We start from the raw sequence: 18,736 nt of genomic DNA, 5'->3' as shown, positions 1-18,736 counted from the left end.
CACAGCTTTGACGGTGGACAGGGTTTTTTCAAGTCTTCCCAGATCACTTTCAGCAACCCATATCAAGCGAGCTTCTTGGAAAGCCAGGGATCCCAATTTCTCCAACACTTTTTGTGCTATGTTGAATACAAATGTCTCCGCTGCAGCCATCTTAGAGAGAGAGAGAGAGAGAGAGAGAGAGAGAGAGAGAGAGTTGTTCTTTGGCGAGAGGAGGTGTGAGACTGGAAAAGAGATTCAGACTTTAGAGGGTGAGAAAATAGATGGGATATATGAAGACAATTGGGATTCCACGTGGGCAAATAATGCGGTTCTCAAGGCCCACCCCGCCAAATAATTAATAAATGAGATAAACAAGTAATTTTATTATGGTAATAAAGGATGCTTAAATCATGTTTATATTATTTTATTGTAAAAGAAATATAGTTGACTTGAACTTGACTTTCACCCTTTAGAGGTCTTTCTGTTGTCTTTATTTGTTTCATGCTTGCAAGCTTCAACACTACCGAAGCATTTTCCAAACTTTAACATGGCAAAGAAGTTTAGATTTGTCCTCTTAGCCATACTCTTCCGCCTTATTACACTATCCTATCCCTGCTGGAGCGAACCTATCACAAACATTAAGTCCTTAGGGAAGGTTCCTCATGAAATTCAACGCGTTCAGCTGCCAACATTTCATGGTAACCCTTTGATTTCATCTGATGGTTGTGAACAAACCTACGGTGTTATGCCATGCGCCAACACTGTCCTAGGAAATGGCTTTCTAATTCTTGTATATGCTTATTGCATTTTCTGGGCTGCTAAGATTTTGACTGATGGAAGTGAGATTTTGCTTGAGATTCTTGGTCCGGGCATCATTGGTGGTCTCTCCTTGCTCATATTCAGCTCACTTCCTAATGCTATTATCATCCTCGGTAAGTCTGACTTGCTTTTATTCTTTGTTAGTATTATTTGAAACCAGCACTTTCTGCGTGCTACAGTGCTTGTATGGGCATTATTGTCCTTCAATTCTTTACTTCTTCAAAGATTAAAGGTCAGAAAGGGCCAGGGGTGCGGTTCCAATTTCCAAACCATAAAGTCCATGTGTTAATGTCATTTGTAAGGTCTAACTGTAACATTATTATAATTCAATTTTTGTTTGAATGATTATAGATCCGTTTGTTCTTTAGCCAGAGACCTTTTAGCTTAAAGTACTAATGTTCCTACAAGAGGCAAATTCCATCCATTTGCCAACAACCCGTTAAGAGATGGGTACCCACCCAGCAGTCACGGATTTTACCCGGCCATTAGTGGTTTGGATATAGGGTATGGGTATTTCCTGTACCAAATCTGGAAGATCCGGTAATGCCTTGACTGAATTTGTTTAACATAGAAACAACTTGAGTCAAGTCACTTGGAAACTTCAGATTTATGGTTGTTTTCATGTTAAATCTTGTTATTTAAATCAATTTGTTGTTTCAAAAAGGTGAATTAAGACCCATTTGGTACATGTTAAAAACAAACAATATTACATGTATTTCTATACATTTTTTCACCCACGCACTTTTTTAAACAAAATTATATTTTTTAAAACAAAATTATATATATTTTCACGTACTTACCACTATTAAGTACCTGTTACAGTGGTCTGCAATAAATGAAGATACATTAATGCTAATGAACTTTTTTATGTTTTTCTAGCATCTGGACTGTCTGAGACCAAGGAAACTGCTCAAAGTCAGCTCTCCATTGGAATGGGCTTGGTGGCTGGAACAGCTGTTAATCTTCTGACATTACTTTGGGGATCCTCTGTTTTATTTAGCAGGCATGACCTCGAAGATTCTGCAGATTCAACAAATACAAAACGCTTTAGCTTTACTGGTATTTTCTCATACTTCACATAGCAAGGCTGTGTATGAATGCGTGTGGGCGTGCATGCAAGTTTTCTTTGAAGATATGCCAGCTTGTTTTCAATGAATTGAGAGAAAATGTTCAAGCATGTTTTTAATACCTGGCAGTTAACTAAATTGATTATAGTAACCTAATATATAATCTTGTTAGTGTCTATTTTCAAGCTTCTCAACAAAATTTTCTAAAATGATCTAGTTCTATCATCAATGGCTTCTGCCAAAAGTTCTGCAGAGTAACCTGAGTCTTAGACTCCATTCACCAAGAACTTAGATGTACTATTTATGAGCTGAGACCTAATGTACCACCCCTAAAATTGTTAATCCCTATTCATCGAAATGTTAAATCATCTCTGAATGACATAAAAAATCAATGTCAAATAACCAAGTCATCTAAACTCAAAGATCAAGCATAACCAAAAACCTTTAATAAGTCTTGATAGAACTACTCCCAAGATAATATTACAACCTATAATACATGAAATTCTCCAGACATAAATGTTTGCTTGAAATCTTAACATTAGCTCACTTGAAAGCAAGAATGATTGCATCCTAATAATCTGTTATGACTACGACCTCATGCAACTAATCTGAAAATTTTTGAAATAATATAGTGAGTTACACAACCTAGTAAGTAGAAAGTCACACACCATTGAACAAGAGAAAGAAGGCAACTAGGTAAGTCAATAAAATTTTGTAGAAATAATCAAATTGCAAGGAAAGAATTATCAATTATAAACTGTATCAATTCAAAACAACGATAAATGATAGTAATGCAATCAATAAACTATGAGGTAAGCAGATCTCAAATGAGTATAAAATAAAAGAATACCTTATCAAGTGATTCAAGTTCGTGTAAAGTGAAAGCTCAATTAGTGTGAAAACACTAATACTTGTTTAGACCCTCAATTTTAAATTACGGTTTACTTGCTTTTACTCTAACTTAACTAAGTGCGGAACAAGAGTAAACTACGCGTTATAAACCAGTAACACTACTCTAAGCCATAAGCAACCACAATGAGCAATAAATGTAAAGCTTAAAGAGTAGGGAAGAGAGATGCAAACACAAGATAATACCGAGACATATTATCGAAGAGGAAACCAAAGTTAATTAAACTCCCTACCACAATTTCTCATGCTAAAGCAATGTTCTTTCCAATACCCATATGATGTTAATTAAACTCCCTACCACAATTTTCCTCTACCCCAAGAGTAATCTACAGACATTGTTTTGTTATCAGTAGTTACCACAATTTTCCTATACCCCATGAGTTTTCTTGTTTCATCTTTTCAATGTAATCCGTAGTTACCAAAAAAAATAGAATGAAAAATATGTTTAAAGTTATCCATAAGTATGATAAATATTTACATACAAATAACAAATCTAAATACTGAGTTTATCTATGAATTCTCTCATGTTCACTAGTTTGTTATTTGTATGATACATGAACAAAGCAACTACCTTCTACTGTTATATATGATATAAAAATCTATTGTTAGGAATAAAATATTCCCAATCTAAGAAAATTTTGAACATGTCATACAGATATGGCACGGAATTGGTGAAGATAAATATGTACATTTGGCTTAACTTGGTCCTTTAATGCGATTTAGAACTAAAGTTTACACTAAAAAAGTCAACTTTCATTTCTTCACTTTAATGCAACTATATACACTAAATATTAGCAACAAATTTTTTGTCAATGAGTATGCTTGTGGTATGGATGATATGTTTCACAATATAATGCATGTTTCTTCAATTTTGTAGGGTCAGTTGTCAAGACTGATATCCAAACCACCTATGCTGCAAGGATCATGGTTATATCTGTTATCCCAATTATGGTAGTCTTACTACCACAAGCGTTTAAAAAAACATCTCAGAGTCGCTATGCTTTATTGATTTCAGTCATTGTCTCATTTTCTTTATTGGTTTCCTATGGAGTCTATCAGGTAGTTTAATTACTTGAATTTACCAGTGGTTCTTATTTGCTAGCTATTGAAGTATCTTTTATTAATCAATTGCCAAACTTTTTCATCCATTGTAGAATATGACGTAAACTTTTCCTGCTCCTTTTCTATACTAATGCCAGCATCTCCATTTGGAAACATTGATGCAGATTTTTCAGCCTTGGATTCAAAAGAGAAAATTGGACTATGCAAATCAAAAGCATGAATTGTCAAATAAACATTCAAAAAGCAACGCAACACGAATATTTTATAAAGAAAATGGTGAACCAGACGCAGCTGCCATTATAAAGTTTGTTCTTTCCTCTACTCTTAAATCTCTTTTTCTTTTTCTTTTTCTGTTTTTTTTTTTTTTTTTTTTTTTTTTTTTTTTTTTTTTTTTTTTTTTTTTTTTTTTTTTTTTTTTTAAGTTCTTAAAATTTTTGGCAAGATAGGCAATCTCTGTAGCAGAGAGCTCATCATCAAATCCACCACCATCAACATCATCAACTGACTTAAGAGCCATTGATTTGGATTTGTTTACTTTAGGTAGGTCAGACTCATAGGATTGAAGAGATCCTACAAGCTCATCAACAGGGATGGAGTCCACATCCTTGCTTTCAGTTATGGCAGTCACTTTGGGTCTAAAGTCTCAGTTAAAGATCTAAGAATCTTCCTAACAATCTTAGGTTGATCATAGATTTCACCCAAATTAAAAGCAGAATTAACAATATCATTCAGTTTGGCATAAATTCATCAAAGGATTCATCATCAGACATCCTAATGTTTTCAAACCTAGAAGTTAATTGCTGCAGTTTGTTATCTTAACTGCCTTTGTGCCTTCATGCACAGTTTGGAGGATTTTCCAAGCAGTATGAGCAACCTCAACATTAGAGATTCTCTTAAATTCCTCCATAGAAACAGCATTAAAGATAGCATTCATAGCTTTGCTATTGAAGCTTGCTGCTTCTTTTTCAGAAGTTTGCCACTCACTCACAGGAGTAGCGGGCTTCTCCCATCCGTATTCAACGGAGTTCCAAACCCTTTCATCAATGGATTTCAGGAATGCTTTCATCCTTACTTTCCAATAGGCATAGTTGTTCCCATCAAAATGAGGAGGAACAAACAGAGAGTGTCCATGCTCCATGACAACAGGGGTCAAGGATCAGCTCAGAGATTAAAGAATCTCAAACAAAAAGAGCTACCTCGCTCTGATACCACTTGATCGGTTTTAGACCCCTTAAAACACACAGATTGCGTAGCCTAGATTAATTAGCCAAGTTGTTACTTAGTCAAATTAAGCAATTCTAGGTTAAAACAATCCAAACAATCATATCAAGATATAATGCAGCGGAAAATAAATAACACAAGATATGATCACCCAGGAAACCACACGGTAAAAACCTGGGGAGGATTTGACCCACCGATCCTCAAGGCTAACCTGAATTCACTATGAAAGAATTGAAGTTCGTACAAAAGGACTACAAGCTCCCCGCTCGACTTCCTAATGCTACCCACCAGTAGAACTTCCTGACACGACCACGCGCAGGCTCCGAATCCACGGACTACTTCTTTCTTGAATTCTTCAATCAGCTACAAGCTCCCCGCTTGCTTTTCTTTTAAGTTCCAATGGTTGCAACAATAATGATCTTCAAGATGTTGAAATAATCTCTACCATGAAAACCCTAAGTTTTGTGTAAAGGAAAGCTCCTCAAAGATCTCACACGAGATTCACACAAAACAGCAATGTATGAGCAACAATACAATATGGGCTACCTCCAAAAACGTGGCTAGGGTTTTATTTATATACCTAGGGTAAAAACATAAAACCCTAAACGTTTAATGAAGTAGGGCTGAGTTGGAAATTCTGCAGAAAATTCAACCTGTGCGATTTTCGATCGATCGAGTCTATTATTCGATCGATCGAGCCAGGCCGAGAGTCCCAAGTACTTTTGCAGCCACTCGATTCCAACTTTACAATATTAAACCAACTTTGAGCAAGTCTAAAGAAGACACCATACAATGTTTTGATCATGGTTTGCCAACATTACAAATTAGAGTTCTAAATACATAAAATCCTAAGACCTTAGAACCTAACAAAATCCGGTAAGCTAGAAAAGAAAAAGGTTCGGCGTAACCTCGTTGGAGCAGGAAGCTTGGAGGGCTTAGGTACCTGGGTAGATTAGGCTTAGAGGGTCTATTGCTGTTTATGTATCCCAACTACATTTTCTAGTGGATTATTGATCGCTTGGAGGGCGACGGAGAGGTTTTACGCCGAGGACTTCGGTTTCCTCTTCCATAACACATTGTGTGCTGTCCGTGTGTTTGCATCTTCCTTCTCTTTATCTTTGCCTTATATTTACTGTTGTGGATGTATTTATATTTGGCTTAGATTGTTTATCAATTCTGTTATGAGCTTGTTATCATGTTCCGCACATTAATTGTTTGATATAAAGCTTGAATTGGTATCTTTGTAATTGGGGGTCTAAACGTTCAAGGGTGTTTTATACACACATTGAACTTTCACCTCTTACTCTTTCTCCTTTTAAGACAAGGTTTATGAACTAAATATTTTGTAATTTGGCTTTCGTAATTAATGGTTTTCAGTTATCTTTTGCTGCAGATTTATAGATTAGTGATTGTGAGTAACATCATTGGCTTGTCGATCTTCTTAAGCCTCATATACATTCGCAATTTGGAGTGGTATTTCTCAATTGAAATGCTGACCATTGTGGTTGTATGCACTGCGATTGGTCTTCTTGCTAGTCTTCGGACCACCTTCCCCCCTTGGATGTGTGCGGTGGCATACACACTTTATCCATTCTCCCTTGTGTTGATTTATGTTCTCGACTCTGTTCTTGGATTTTCTTAGAATTATTTCTCTTTATAAATTTATGTATCTATGAAGGCAACTCCTTTAGAAACTTTAGCTTATGGATAAATTTGATACTCCATACCAAATCTTAGTTGAATTTATGCGAACCTGTTATATGTGCATTGTCTCTCTACTTGTGAATAAAAATTCACATTTGCTTTGATGTTCAAAAATGTGTTCTTTATGAAATAAATCAAAATAGTTTTTGTGTTGTATTTTGGTATGGGGAGCCAATGTACAGATATGGTATTGTACTTACAAGTTGCTATTGCTACATTTTCCTGTCATGTAAAGTGTGCTCTTTGAAAGCAAAATTGGAACTCTATCCCTACAATTCCACGTGAGCCATAAACCTATAATTTCAATTTTTTAATCCTCTTCTAGCTTTGTGCATTTAATATGGCATACATCCCAAAAATTTGTTATTCAATTCTTTTGTGGTACCAAAGTGAATTCATACTCTTCTAGTGAAAATGTAGATAAATGTTAGGTTTAGTTTAATGAATTCATTGAATTTTGATGGTCATATTTTTTGTTTGAAGCATTTACTGCCAAAGTCTCTTCCAAAAACTAAAAAAGGCTTTGTCTCTCTTTGATACTTGTGTCTATCTTTTGGGCTTTAATTACTTTTTCTTTTCCTTGCCAATCAATCGATAGATTCTGTACCACTGGAAAAAAAAGGAGGATGTGTATTTTATTTATCTCAAATTAATTAAAATCTTTAAACCATATATAACTAAATATTTAACCTAATCTAGTGCACTCTTTTGAGCCTTTTCCTTTATTAGTTTGAAAAAAGTATGTTTTTCCTGACGTCTATTGTCTTTTTGTATCTTCTATTTATCTGCTATCAAATAAAAAGAAATTCGTTCTTTTTTATTTTTTTTATTTATTTATTTTTTTTAAGTGAGTTTTACCAAGGATACTATTAAACTATGATAATGAAGGATGAATGAAGAATTGCTTAAACTACAAGTAGTTTAGAATAAATGAATATAAACGACATGTAGTTTTATATGTAAATAGTTAGTTAGAAATCTGTTTTGACACTTGTCATCTTTGTCTTGGTTAGCTTAGGAGTTAGTTATTTTTTGTTTTGGTTTCTCGCCTCTCTGCTCCTCATATATAAAGGACAGAGCTTAAGATATTTAATACCTGAGGATTATTCATACAATTTCTCTCGCTTGCTTTCTCTCATTCTCTCTCTCTTTCAGTGATTCCCAACCTCCATTGTTGGAGCTTGATCTTGATTGAAAGATTTCAACATGGTATCAGAGCTTGAACTAGTTCAGAATTTCCTCACTAGTACTCACTGATTTCTTGGTTCGTTCCTTCTCTGATTTTCCAATTCAATTATGTTTTCCTAGTGTTCTTTCTTGTCAAGTAGAATTCGTCACTCTTCTTGATTGTTTGCACTATTTTTTATCAGAATTAAGTTTCTTATGGTACTGGTACTAGTGCTTCCACTTCAACCACATAGACACAACCCCCTCAACTTTGGGAGATTCCTTCTAGTCCTTATTACTTGCCACACAGTGATAACCTTGGCTTGTCTCCTGTGGTACAACACCATACTGAAGAGAAGTACAACACCTGAAGTAGGTCAGTTCTTGTAGCTTTGGATGCAAAAAGTAAGCTGGGTTTCATAAATAGTTCTACACCAAAACCTCAAGAAACAAATCTACATTATACTGCTTGGTGCAAATGCAACAGTATGGTCTTGGCTTGGTTGTTCAACTTACTCACTAAGGATCTACAATCTAGTGTTATATACTTCAAGATTGTTAGAGATGTGTGGCTTGATTTACAACATAGGTACTCTCAGGGCAATGGCCCTAAAACTTTTGAGCTAAGAGAAGAGGTCAATTCTTTGGCTCAAGAAGACTAAAATATCAATGCCTATTACACTAAGTTCAAGAGTGTTTGGGATGAGTACTCTAACTACAGATCTTGCTTCTGTGGACACCAAGTTAAAGATTGCACCATGTCATTCTTAATGGGGCTTAATGACACTTATGCAGCAGTGAGAGGACAGATACTTCTCATGGACCCAATTCCTTCCTTGAGCAAAGTGTTTTCTCATTTGGTTCAAGATTAGAAGCGAAAGAAAATTGGTGCTGGAAAGAAGCTACAAGTTGACTTAGCTGCTTTGACAGCAAAGAACAAGCCTGCAAAGGGTTCTGCTAAGGGCAAATCTAGGTGCCCCCAATGCACCCACTGTGGTAATTTGGGTCATGTGGTTGATAAATGCTATAACTTGCATGGTTACCCCCTTGGTTATAAGTTCAAGTCCAAGGGTCAACAAGCTAGTTCTTTTGCTAACAATCCTGTTGTTGTTGAAGACAACTCAAATCAAGGTGTCAATCTCACTCATGCAAAATATCAACAATTACTTTGCTGAACTCCCATGGTCACTTTGGTACTCAAGCACCACCAAAAGTAGCTTCAGACACTCACCAAGTTGCCAACATCATTACTCAATCTTCCATTGGTCTTCAAGGGAATGAGTTTTCAGGTATTTGGTCCACTCCTTTAGAGTATTCTGTTTTCTATTCAAATGTTGTTACTACTCACATTGCTTCCACTGATTGGATCCTTGATAGTGGTGCAACTGATCGCATGGTCCATTCCACTCAATTCTTTACTTCCATTACTTCCATAGTCCAAATCTCTATTAGATTACCTAATGGAGATATGGCTAAGGTCACACACATAGGAATTGTTCAAGTGTCTCCTACTTTAGTTTTAGAAAATGTGTTTTGCATTCCTAGTTTTTCCTTCAATATGATTTCTATAAGCAAACTAACCCAAAATCCATCTTCTTGTTGTATTTTTCATTCACAATACTGTCTCATTTAAGACTAACAGCTTTGGAAGATGATTGGGTTGGGTAAGAAGCAAGGAGAACTCTACACATTGCAAAGGATCTTTGTTGAATCTCTACCACCATCTGTTTCTGATATTCTTTCTAAACTTTCCAAGTTTTCTTCCTTTTGTCGCATTTCTTGTATTTCTACAGTAGATAAGACTAGCCTATGGCATTGCAGGTTAGGTCACTCTTTCCCAGTACGTGACTAACCAATGATGCATGAATCTCAGTACGTGACTAACACACCAACTTGAAGAAGATGTTGGCTGCAAAATTTTTCAGTTCATCCAACAATAAAGATCAAGAAGCTCCCTGGTTACAAAATCCTTGGCACAAAGACACAGTAGCTTATAGAGAGAATATGATGAACTAGGGCGAATTGTCTCTAGTCACAATATGCATGCAACAACAAGTGCAACAACCTTTGCATCACTTGAGATGACCTTTAAAATAATCCTTATATATGTCTAGGGTTGTGAGAAAAGAAGCCCTACACAGATACACATAGATATGTGCGAAATCAGATCTGAAAATTCTAATTTTGTAATTCTCGATAGATACAACTTCTATCAAGTTGCTGTCAAGCTACATCATTAAACCTCAATATATATTATTCTGTTGAACTATCTGTCGAACTTTAATGAACAACACTTCTTCACTTATTTCTTAGACAGATTTGCATGGCTTCAATACTAAACTTGCACTCTTGTTTCTTGAAGAACTAAACATATCCTAGATCTACCCAATTACAAGTAAAGTGCATTTTGTCAAAAGATTAGCTAATATACATAACATATGTCTCTAACAATTTCACATATGTCCTAACAAAAAGGCATATATGGAGAGTCAAAATGTTTCATAAAACCGTTCACAAAACTTGTTACCTCTTCAAACATTCAGAATAGTTACTAGAAAATTCTACAGAAAGTCCTGTTTTATGACTTTCGATCGGTTGGAAGTTCCTTTCGATTGATCGAGTGCTTTTTTCGATCAATCAATCCAGTGCTCTTTTCGATCGATCAAACAGGAATCGAATAACGATCAATTCATCCAGAGACTCCAAGATTATTTTCTTACCATTTCAATCGTTCAAGCCAAAGTTTCAACCGATCGAAAATGTTGAATTTCGAATTTTCACTTAGAAAATTTCAGAACTTGAATTTTCACTTTAACAACTTTATGAAACAATAATCTCCAAACTCAAACATCCTTATTACAACATATCCATGTATATACTATATATACAACACTCCCACCACCACCAACTGCCGGCAAGAGACCCCCACTACCACCACCAACCTTTGGATGATGATGTAAGAAAGGAGACTGATCCTTCTTGAATCTTTATCTCCATTGTCCTCTCCCTATGTCTCTTTGCCTTCTATCACACACCCGCCAACAACATCCCAAGTATTCCAATTGATGAAATTTGAAATTTCTAATTCCCAATCAAAAGGAACAAGACAAGTATGTGATTGATATATTGGACTTATCTCTAAGGTTGTGTTTGAATACTTGAATTTGAATTTGAATTTTGAATCAATAGATTTGGATACTTGAATATCTGATTGTATGGCATGCCATTAACTTTTCATCTAAATCAAACTGTGTAGATTCAAATGAAATCCACATAATGGATTTAATATCTAATCTAAAGGATACAAATTATTAACATTAAAAAGAGTGTTACTAGCAGCTAAGTACAATGTGTGCTTTTGCCAGCAGGTTTACATACATGGTTATTAAAGATAAGATTGTTATTGGTTTTCCATTTCAGGGGCAAACATCCATAATTCATCGACAGATGGGGCATGATGCTGTTGTGCTTGGGCTTGGCCTAAAGGTCGATACCATCTTTCACGAACATAACGAAAAATAAAGGCCAAAAGAGCAATGGTGGACATTCCTCCAGTGATGACAAAGAGACCCCAGAAACTATTCAGTCCAAGACTATCAAGATTATCGTCAGAATTAGACGCTAAGCAATTGTAGGAAGAGGATAAAAAATCCTCAAGCTGTCGCAATTTTCCACTTTCAGATAATTTTAGAACTGCTTCAGAAATATCAGGTAGATATGGGGAGCTCCTTGGGAAAGCCTGAGAAGTGAGAAATGAAAATTATCTTTTAGGCTCTACATCAATAAAACTTTGAAATGTTGAAGTATTGTACCTTTGAATAAAATAATACCCTCACATCCGCTCTTTTACAATCATAGTTTTACATCAATTTTTTATGTTTAAAAATGTGGACATTTAAAAAAAAATTAACTTTTAAAAATGTGGATATTTTTGTATAAATTGTGTATAATTGTGCAAAATAGTAGATAGAAATGAGTGTATGAGGATATTTTTCATATTCCTCCTATAACATTTTCACATGAAAAAAAAAAAAAAAACGTCTTTCTAAAAGAGAATTATATGTCTCCTCTAGCGGCTACTTCAATGCAAAGTTCTAGTGATATTCAACTAAATAATGTCGTAGAAAAATAAAATAAAAATTAAAAAAACTTTAATAATCACGAACTAACGCGACAGAATACATCTTCTTGAGAAAAATCAAATGCGAAAACACAATCTAGAATAATGATTTGAAACGGTATTAAACTGTGAATGAGTCAATGGATACTCACAAATCCAAAACCTCCAACTTTAAATGCTGGTCCTGAAGTGACGAAACCTTCACAATATTTAGCGAGAAACACTTTAACATATGGGGCCTCAATAAAGGCTGCTGCAATCTCTCCACTTTTAAGAGCCTGTGGATAATAATCTCCCGAACTTATTATCCTGATGTTGTTGGGTTGAAAACCTAAGACCACCTCCAAATATTTTCCAACAAATGAATTCGCGTCACACCCAACTTTGGCTCCACTCTTTTTAAGTGTCTCAATGTCGATCGTTGTTTGATCAAGTTGTTGAACGGTGAGCAGTGATGTTAGACTGGCCGTGAAACTTTGTGTGATAACTAACGCCACAAATAGCCATACAACCATAGTCATCCGGGACAGGTTGCTGTGTAATTTCTCTCCTACAAGTAAACACACAATAGTTACTAACAACAATTTTCTGGGTTTATATATTTGTACATATATATGAGTGACCTCCAAGTAAAGAGAGTATATACAACTTAGGCCCGTTGGTCTTATATATATATTCTAACAATAGTATTCCTCATGTTCCTATGCTAATGCAGTTAGATAAAAAATATGTCATATATGAAAAGGGGTATCCTACGCACTGCATAACATGGACAGGAAGAATCAATTTATTGATTCTCCTATATGATTTAACTTGTTTAAGATGCATTGCATTGCATGCATGCATAAAACAAAGATTTTTGTGTTTTTGATAATTTAATAGTAGAAGAAGATGTGTTATTTGAACTTTAGATATCTCTATTAAAAATATTATGAGATATTAGTTAAACTACAAAACTCTTGACCACAAAGACTTTAGTTGATATCTTTAAGAAGGGACATGACGAGTAAATTGGTTACAAACTCTCATAACAAATGTCGATTGAAGAATCCTTCATGATTTAATCCAAGTAGTTACGAAATGAAGAAAGAAATGAAATATAGTTACCTTGTAGTGAGAACAGCGTTGTGAAGGCTAAGGTAAGCATGGTTCCAATTTGGTTCCATATACTGCCCTTAAAATCTGGGTTGTGATTCCGCTCTATCAACCATACAACAAATCCATTATAAACATTAATGACCCCTGTAAAAACCCACATAAAGGTGGTGAACGGCTTCTTGAACAACCAAGCTCTTTCTACCCTTTTTGGCTTGAAATATATCAACATCTGGAGACCTGAGTCAGAATAGGGTTGCGTGAATTCTACATATTCACTACGATTGGCAATTATGGTAGTATCTCCAACAACTGCATCAAAAGTCTTCTCAAACACAAAGTAACATATCAGTTGAGCTAATCTAGTAATACTTACAAGGTTGGTGCTTTAGTGGTAAGTTTTGCATTTCATTCTCCCTAGATTCTAAAGACGTAGAGTTTACAACTTGAATTGAAATTATCCTAAGATGACATATTCATATACTATAACCCTAAGTCAAATTAACATAACTAGTTTTTTTTTTTTTTTTTTGGAGTGAAATATAACTAGTTTATTGAATGTGGAACAAACTAATTAGAATATGGTAGTTCTATCAATTTTCATAAGTTGCTTTTATATATTTTACACTATAATAATTTTTTATGTCGCAAATGAATTGATTCAAAACAATTTGGGTGGCAAAATAGGACAAACCTATAGTATACTTTCTAAATCGGTACTACAAAGAAGTACTGTAGTTGATAAATATTACCTTAAGATAAACTTGCTGGACCAGAGAATCATATGTGCCGTTAAATGGAATAAATTCATATGGCAAGTGATATGGTAGAAGATCTAAGGCAGCTTCAAAGACAGCAATGGAAAATCCATTAACGATTGGTTTGTCCCCAGGACGATCATATCTCACATTCACAAATTCACTAAAAGCGGTCGCTGCTGGTACTCCTATTTTCAGTGGTTTTGCATTAATTGGTACCCCCCACCCTTTTGGCGCCGACCAAGGCCCTCCTGGCCAAAACACTTGTCCTAGAATACTCATTGACCTGTTGTACTTGCTAGCCTTATGGATGTTCTCTGAGAAGCCTAGTCCCTCCGACCAGAATCCAAGTTCCCTATAACTTTTCCCAACCACATTGACCATTCGAAAAATGTGTATTGGAGCCAATTTTCCCTCTTTAAAATTGAATGCACCAGTTAACCCCTCAAAATTGCTTTGCAAGATTTTTCCAAGCAACTGTTGTCCATTCATTTCATGCATACAGGCAGCATCATCTGTCAAATTTGTACAGCTTTTCAAATTTGGCTTTTCCATCAAAGCGATAGCCACAGCCCGTGCAGCATCATAGGCCTGCATTGCAGAAGTCCCTGGTTCCGGTACTGGCTCACCAGGATATTGCAAATGAAACATGGCCCGAAATCTAAAGTGGAAATCTTTGTAGTGAAATCTAAAGTGGAAATCTTTGTAGCTTTTAGGTGTGGTGGAAAAGTAGCTCTTGACTCCTAAAACACCTTGCATTGAGGAGATAATTGATGCATTAAGTGAATCAATTTGACTTGTAATGGCATTGGTGGTGATCCAAACATAATCCTTATCCATCATTCCTATACTATTCGCTTCCATGAAGATTTTAGTGGCTAAGGTAATGGAAGTGTGAACAATGAAAACTCTGCACGACCCATTTTTCAGGTGCTCCAACTTTTTTGAGAGAGAATGATATGGAGGAAAAAGAGAGAGAGGCAAAAGGTCGTTAATCTCCGCGTCCACTTCTTGTATAGCCGCAATGAGTTCAGGGCTAATGCCAGTCACAGCTGGGTTCATGTCTTCATAGATAATGTTCACTTTCCTCCATTTCCAACTTTGAATTATAGCTGCGACAGCTTTCATTTGAGCATTTTGGCTGCGAGCTGCATTTACAAGGAATGGCCAGTGGCAAGAGGCCCACTGTGGGACTTCATTTGCCAATGACAGGATAGGGACTTTGGATTCATTGCCAAGCTGAGCAACAAACACAGCCTCTTGCCATGTTCCAAATCCTATTATTGCTTTCGCATGTTGCTTCTCAATGAGGGTCTTAACTGCAATCAAAATTTTATCATCTATAAGTCTAATATAGCTTACTTTAGTTGAAATTTAATTTAAATCCGTTATGCAAACAAATACCTATTAATCTAGAACCGATAAACAAGTTCATGTCCTATATTCATATATCCATGTCAAAATCTGTCAAGATAACTCAAAGCAGTTACATAATAAGATTTGTAGTGAGAAATTAAAGATCACATCTCTACCGACTAACTATTAAAATTTTATTTCGAACATATATATGGGGTCCTATTAACGTAGGAAAGAGTAAATTTACTACATCGTATGTAGGGGTGTCCATGGGTTAGGCCGGGTCGGATTTCAAGTTGGTGTCAGTCGGTTTCGGGTTTTGCTGTCGGTGCCAATATTTCGCCGCCAGTGCCGATATTTCACAGGATCGATCAAGGTCTGGCCGATATTTGGCCAGATCTGTCGAATCTAGACTAGATCTCGACAAGATCTCACCAGATCTGGTGGATTTCAAGTAGCTCTTCGTCGAAAAATCAAAAATATTGCCGGATCTGGCGGATTGCAGTGGATTTCAAGTAGCTCTTTGTCGGAAAACCTTTGGATCTTGCCAGATTTTGTTGATTTTATGGTCAGGTCGGGTGGTTGAGGTTTTTGGGGAGGAAACCCGCCAGCCGACCCGAAGGGATCGGGTTTGGTGGGTGGCGACCCACTGCTGACTGTAGGATTGGTCGGTTTGGGTGGTGTTGGTTCGGTTTCGTGCAGGTCCGGTGGGTTACCGGGTTGTGTGGACACCCCTAATCATATGCATTGATATAAATTTCCATGATTCCATCTAGCTACCCGAGTCATAGATTCCTGTTGACTTTCAATCTTACCAAAGTGATAGAATCTCATTAATCGAATTAGGAGGAAGAGTAATTAGTTTAACTAGATAATATCCCACGTGATGCGTGGACTACTTTACAATTTAATTTGAAATCATTTTTATGTATATTAAAATCTACATATAATACTTAAACTTATTTTTTTGTATAATATTTATGTTTGCCAACAAAATTTTTAATTTTGAAACTTGATCTTTTTAATTCATATTTTCTTTTAAAAAAATTGTATAACACTGTAAGATTATAATATATTATGATATTTATTGTTCAAAATAGATTTATTTTTCAAACTGAATAAATGATTTTGAAATCTACAAATAAGAATTTAAAGTATATAATACTTTTATATCCTAAAATTACCTAAATTTTAGCAACCTACCAAACATTTTCTCAACCACTCTATTCTCACAACCAAATATAGAGACCTTGATCACAAACACCCAATTAATTATCTCAATGAAATTAAGGAAATCATTTGTAAGTATTAACATAAAGAGAACGTGATTAAACAAAGAGAAATTTGCTAAAAAAATATTCATTTATCAAAATTCAATAGTCTTTAGTTGGGCTTTCGTATCCTTAAAAAAAAAATGCGAAAAACACTTTTAAATCACCATCAATCTTTGTTTTTATCATTATGGCTCACACCGCACAAAATAGCAGTAATATAAACTTACAAGGAAACATATAAATTATGAATTCTAACACAAAATTTTATAAAAAAAATAGGCAACTTCATAAATAATCAATTAGAATGTTTCTCTTTATTTTTCTTTAGTTTTTTTTAAAAAAATACATTTATAACTTTCCCAAACCAAAATCTCAAACACCCAAAGACTCCAAGCGAATCATAATCTTCACAAAGTCTACAATGTCTTACTTGAACATTAAAACCGTAAGCCACCATCACTGAGTAAAAAACGCAAGCCCCCTTCCTTGGTCATAGCCTACTCATATAGGTTACAATCAAATGATAATACAATGTTAGAGTTATGTAAGTGTCATTGAAAGGTTGAAAGTAAATAACATCATTTTTTTTTTGGTCTAAGTGTGTTTGAGATGGGATGGTATGAAAGGCTATGGACATATGTATATAAAGGAGTAGAAGTGAAAAGGGTGAATGGAAATGCAAAGAGTTTTTTGTGTATGTGAGAGATGAAAAGTTTTGAAACATTGAACCAAATAAAATAAATAGTAGTCTTAAAACATTGAATAATAATGTAATAAAAATAGTCTTGAAACATTGAATCAAATGAAACAAATAGTAGTCTTAAAATATTGAATAATAATGTAACAAAAATAGTCTTGTAACATTGATTCAAAGGAAATAAATAATAGTCTTAAAACATTGAATAATAATGTAACAAAAATAATAGGCTTAAGGGTATTTCAATTCTCTTCATAAAGTGGCAGAACCTCATGCGAGAGAGCATGAGGTTCTGCTTTTATATATATATTGATTGATTGATTAGAAGACACACAATTTTTCATGTAACCTTACAAGAGGGATGATAAAATATCTCTGGTCTCATTAAACAGGAAAGTTCTTTATGAAAATTAATATTTTTAGTATTGGTGTTTACAATATATTCTAGTCATCTTAGTGGTTTAAATCTTCACTTAACAAAGAAAAAGGAACAACTTAATATCAGTTCTTGTTGGCTTGTTGCCATGAGATTGAGTTAATTTTAACAACTGTAATTAAATAATACCTGATGATATCTAGATCTAGCCTGCCTGGCATACTTTCACTTATTATTGGGAAACAATTTCAATGGACACAATTCTGAATGAGTTACGAAGCAACACATAAAAAAGTTCTCACCAGAAGAGGCTGCTCGGAAAGGGTCTCCTCGAGAGTTTTCCACATGTAGGGTGGGGAAGTTCTGGTGATTGGCATGAGCATATATATCCTCAATTGCCATATCTATCGCTACCTGCTCTTTTTTGCCAGCAAGAGAGGTGCAATCTACAACTGCACCTAAACTGAGCATGTCAGAATGTTGTTTCTTCAAAGCATCATTCAGTGCATTAGACATGCGACTTGATGAACATAGTAGCAAGAGGAAAAAAAACATAGAGAAACAGTGGGATGTAAACATTTCTGCTTGCCCTTTTGGGCGCATTTCATGCGGGTTTAGGAGACTCAGATGCATATATTGGCTTTAGAAAATTGTGAAGGTTGCATATATAAATGCAAGTTGACTTGAGGAAAGTTCTTGGATGCTATGTTATACTGACTAAACATTATATAAATGCATGGAGAACCATTCAAACCTATACGGGGAGGGGAATAGAATGATAATATAATAATTTGACTTCAAGCTTTTCATTGAAAATTATTGATCATGTGCTATGGACATTGGTGGATTCTAATCCCCAACGTCACTGCACTTTTGCGGTGTTATTCTCTTGAAATGACAATGCCTAGATTGCCGACTATGTCAATTTTAATACAGCAACTGTACTGTTGATTTTAGTAGACTTAGAATAGGGTTATTGACTTAAAAAAAAAGACTTGGCTAAAAATTATGATTATTAATAGTCTTTGGTGGAAGATTGATTCATGTGCAGTAGGATTTCTTTTTTTCTTTTTTTTTTTGGCTGAATAAGAAGGGGGGCGGGGGTGACCATGTGTGACTCACCCTCTTGAGC

At 35.1% G+C, this 18,736-nt stretch overlaps 2 protein-coding genes across 2 annotated transcripts; one reads left to right on the top strand and one right to left on the bottom strand.

Moving 5' to 3' along the window:
• The first annotated feature begins 462 nt into the window (after positions 1–462).
• On the top strand, positions 463–9,103 carry LOC112040061 (sodium/calcium exchanger NCL1). Its single transcript, XM_065773259.1, has 6 exons — positions 463–911; positions 1,678–1,857; positions 3,652–3,833; positions 4,001–4,140; positions 8,416–8,563; positions 8,801–9,103. The coding sequence occupies exons 1-6, from the start codon at positions 527–529 to the stop codon at positions 9,101–9,103; spliced, it is 1,338 nt and encodes a 445-aa protein (XP_065629331.1). The 5' UTR covers positions 463–526.
• Positions 9,104–11,196: 2,093 nt separating this feature from the next.
• LOC112040066 (glutamate receptor 2.6) lies at positions 11,197–18,120 on the bottom strand. Its single transcript, XM_065773258.1, has 5 exons — positions 17,907–18,120; positions 13,896–15,220; positions 13,156–13,468; positions 12,201–12,598; positions 11,197–11,667 (listed from the first exon to the last, which is right to left on the bottom strand). Exons 1-5 carry the CDS (start codon positions 18,118–18,120, stop codon positions 11,329–11,331), a joined length of 2,589 nt encoding a protein of 862 aa, XP_065629330.1. The 3' UTR covers positions 11,197–11,328.
• Positions 18,121–18,736: the final 616 nt, after the last annotated feature.

This window comes from Quercus suber, unplaced genomic scaffold, assembly GCF_002906115.3.
Source record: "Quercus suber isolate HL8 unplaced genomic scaffold, Cork oak 2.0 scaffold_71, whole genome shotgun sequence".
Classification (NCBI taxonomy): Eukaryota; Viridiplantae; Streptophyta; class Magnoliopsida; order Fagales; family Fagaceae; genus Quercus; species Quercus suber.
Note: the sequence above shows the minus strand (reverse complement) of the source record. Positions and strands in the feature narration are given on the sequence as shown.